Genomic DNA, 3,591 nt, shown 5'->3' on the forward strand with positions numbered 1-3,591 from the left:
TATATATAGACATAGAAGAGATGGACAGAGGGAAGAGAAGAGCGTAGACTATAGATATATATAGACATAGAAGAGATGGACAGAGGGAAGAGAAGAGCGTAGACTATAGATATATATATAGACATAGAAGAGATGGACAGAGGGAAGAGAAGAGCGTAGACTATAGATATATATAGACATAGAAGAGATGGACAGAGGGAAGAGAAGAGCGTAGACTATAGATATATATATAGACATAGAAGAGATGGACAGAGGGAAGAGAAGAGTATAGACTATAGATATATATAGACATAGAAGAGATGGACAGAGGGAAGAGAAGAGTATAGACTATAGATATATATAGACATAGAAGAGATGGACAGAGGGAAGAGAAGAGCGTAGACTATAGATATATATAGACATAGAAGAGATGGACAGAGGGAAGAGAAGAGCGTAGACTATAGATATATATATAGACATAGAAGAGATGGACAGAGGGAAGAGAAGAGTATAGACTATAGATATATATATAGACATAGAAGAGATGGACAGAGGGAAGAGAAGAGTATAGACTATAGATATATATAGACATAGAAGAGATGGACAGAGGGAAGAGAAGAGTATAGACTACAGCTATATATAGACATAGAAGAGATGGACAGAGAGGGAAGAGAAGAGACTATAGATATATATAGACATAGAAGAGATGGATAGAGAGGGGAGAGTAGACTATAGATATATATAGACATAGAAGAGAAAAGTATTACAATTGTAAGTGTACATATGTTGACATGTAACCATGACAACCCTCATTACCATTACAACCCTCACTACCATTACAACCCTCATTACCATTACAACCCTCATTACCATTACAACCCTCATTACCATTACAACCCTCATTACCAGTATAACCCTCATTACCATTACAACCCTCACTACCATTATAACCCTCATTACCATTACAACCCTCATTACATTACAACCCTCATTACATTACAACCCTCACTACCAATACAACCCTCATTACCATTACAACCCTCATTACCAATTTAACCCTGATAATCATTACTCTAACAGTAATGATAGTTTGTTGATATGGTGAGAGCATCTGTACCCAGATCATCCAAAGAACCTTCCAGAACTATTTCTCATGGAATTGTAAAGATTCCTCACTACGGAATAAATTCTTCCAACTAGGTTAGGAGGAAGTGGTAGGTTTAGTAACTCTTGGACAATCTCTTGGGAACACCTTGACAGGACTTCCTTTACCTTGGTAATGTTTGTTCAACTTCTCTTCGAGTGCTCCCAAGGTTTGTTGATCCAATGCCCCCTCCCCCCCCTCGTTCTCCCCCCAGTATGCTCCAGCCATCCACTTCTTGTTCTTCTTGTACTTCTTGTTTTCACAGCAGAAGGCTGTCCACATGAGATACGGGATGTTCACTCGTTGGTTCAGTTTGTTGTTGTTGTTGTTGGGAACTGCTCCAGTCACCACATAGGCTTTTATCTGGTCCTTAGCATCCTTACAGTTCTTCACAAGAGTTCCTCTGACATTTCTCTCCATTTCATTCCAGCTGCCATCGTTGAAGGTGATGTCCTGGGGAACGATGTTGGTCAGGGTAAAGGTGGACTCCTGAGTTTCAAGGTCATGAGCATGTGAACTTGGGAAGAGGTGACCTCTGTTCACCCTTTTATTTTGTGAGTATTTATAGTCCTTTTGCTCAGCCTGGTGTTCGTAACGGCGTCCATCTTGTATCCGCATTTCAGCGCTGTTGACCCCGTCGAGCTGCAGGAAACAATCCTTCATTCACAAGTTCTCTGTACAATAACCCCTCTCACAATCAAGTCTCCCTCCATAGTGGTGGTTCTATATTCTGTAACAGAACTGTCTGTGATATACAGCAGTAAACAAATACACATGTTGTGTTACATGACAAAACATTAGTCCTACCTGGGGCTCCATCATCCAGCGTTCATCTGGTCTACCCGGTATACAACCAGTGAAGGTGTAGGCTGAGAACACAGGGATCTTGTTGGTCGTGTCGTAGAGAGTTGCAAACCTGTAGGTGTTCTTGTGCTTCTGGCAAATCGGCTTGTACCGGCCCTCGTTCTTGACTATCCCATCATACAAAATACCTGGGAGATTTGGAGTTGTCCCCTCCAGGAAGAACTTCTGGCACTGTGGAACATCGCTGAACTTCTTCACTACATGAGAGAGAGCAACAGGAAGGAGAGAGAGGAGGAGGAGAGTAGTGAGATTATTCAATACCCCCATCATCACCTGAAGACTGTACACCACAGAGACAAAGATGAAGTTACAGAGACCAGTTGGTAGACTGGAGACTGTTGAGCTGAGTCAGGACAGACTGATTTAAATAGTTATTACAGAGACTCCTCCTTCAGATGTCAAGACAGATAGGGCTGATTTGCATAAACCCCTCTGTATGTTTCCATGGAAACTGCTGTAACAATTAACATGTGAATCACCTACTGTAGTTTCTGACTCGTATGGACCCAGAACTTAATCACACAAGATTATAGTTCTGGGTTAATGAGATTATAGTTCTGGGTTAATGAGATTATAGTTCTGGGTTAATGAGATTATAGTTCTGGGTTAATGAGATTATAGTTCTGGGTTAATGAGATTATAGTTCTGGGTTAATGAGATTATAGTTCTGGGTTAATGAGATTAGACTGCTCTAAATAGTGACTGCATCCACACTTTGGTTCTGGTAGAAAAACATTTTACGATAAAAACATGACTTTACTCAGCATAGAGTCTGTCAGAAGATACACATCACACTATTACCACAGTGGGACTGTTCTGGAATTACGGTTGCTGAGTTCACATTCAGTAATATCCCACAAGGCTTAGCGTCTCTGACTCAAAAACGGTTGCTACATCTGAATGAAATGGAGGAAGATGTGTCCTACTGAATGAAATGGAGGAAGATGTGTCCTACTGAATGAAATGGAGGAAGATGTGTCCAACTGAATGAAATGGAGGAAGATGTGTCCAACTGAATGAAATGGAGGAAGATGTGTCCATCTGAATGAAGTGTAGGAAGATGTGTCCAAATGAATGAAATAAAGGAAGATGTGTCCAACTGAATGAAATGGAGGAAGATTTGTCCAACTGAATGAAACAGAGGAAGATGTGTCCAACTGAATGAAACGGAGGAAGATGTGTCCAACTGAATGAAACGGAGGAAGATGTGTCCAACTGAATGAAATGGAGGAAGATGTGTCCATCTGAATGAAGTGTAGGAAGATGTGTCCAACTGAATGAAATAAAGGAAGATGTGTCCAACTGAATGAAACGGAGGAAGATGTGTCCAACTGAATGAAACGGAGGAAGATGTGTCCAACTGAATGAAATGGAGGAAGATGTGTCCAACTGAATGAAACGGAGGAAGATGTGTCCAACTGAATGAAACGGAGGAAGATGTGTCCAACTGAATGAAACGGAGGAAGATGTGTCCAACTGAATGAAACGGAGGAAGATGTGTCCTACTGAATGAAACAGATGAAGATGTGTCCAACTGAATGAAATGGAGGAAGATGTGTCCAACTGAATGAAATAGAGGAAGATGTGTCCAACTTGGTGTATTC

At 40.9% G+C, this 3,591-nt stretch overlaps 1 protein-coding gene across 1 annotated transcript; it reads right to left on the minus strand.

The window, feature by feature from the left end:
* Positions 1-661: 661 nt before the first annotated feature.
* Positions 662-2,365, minus strand: LOC110515555 (endonuclease domain-containing 1 protein-like). Its single transcript, XM_021594424.2, has 2 exons — positions 1,931-2,365; positions 662-1,765 (listed from the first exon to the last, which is right to left on the minus strand). Exons 1-2 carry the CDS (start codon positions 2,255-2,257, stop codon positions 1,181-1,183), a joined length of 912 nt encoding a protein of 303 aa, XP_021450099.2. The 5' UTR covers positions 2,258-2,365; the 3' UTR covers positions 662-1,180.
* Between the last annotated feature and the right edge of the window lie 1,226 nt (positions 2,366-3,591).

The sequence above is a fragment of the Oncorhynchus mykiss genome, chromosome 9 (assembly GCF_013265735.2).
Source record: "Oncorhynchus mykiss isolate Arlee chromosome 9, USDA_OmykA_1.1, whole genome shotgun sequence".
Taxonomy (NCBI): Eukaryota; Metazoa; Chordata; class Actinopteri; order Salmoniformes; family Salmonidae; genus Oncorhynchus; species Oncorhynchus mykiss.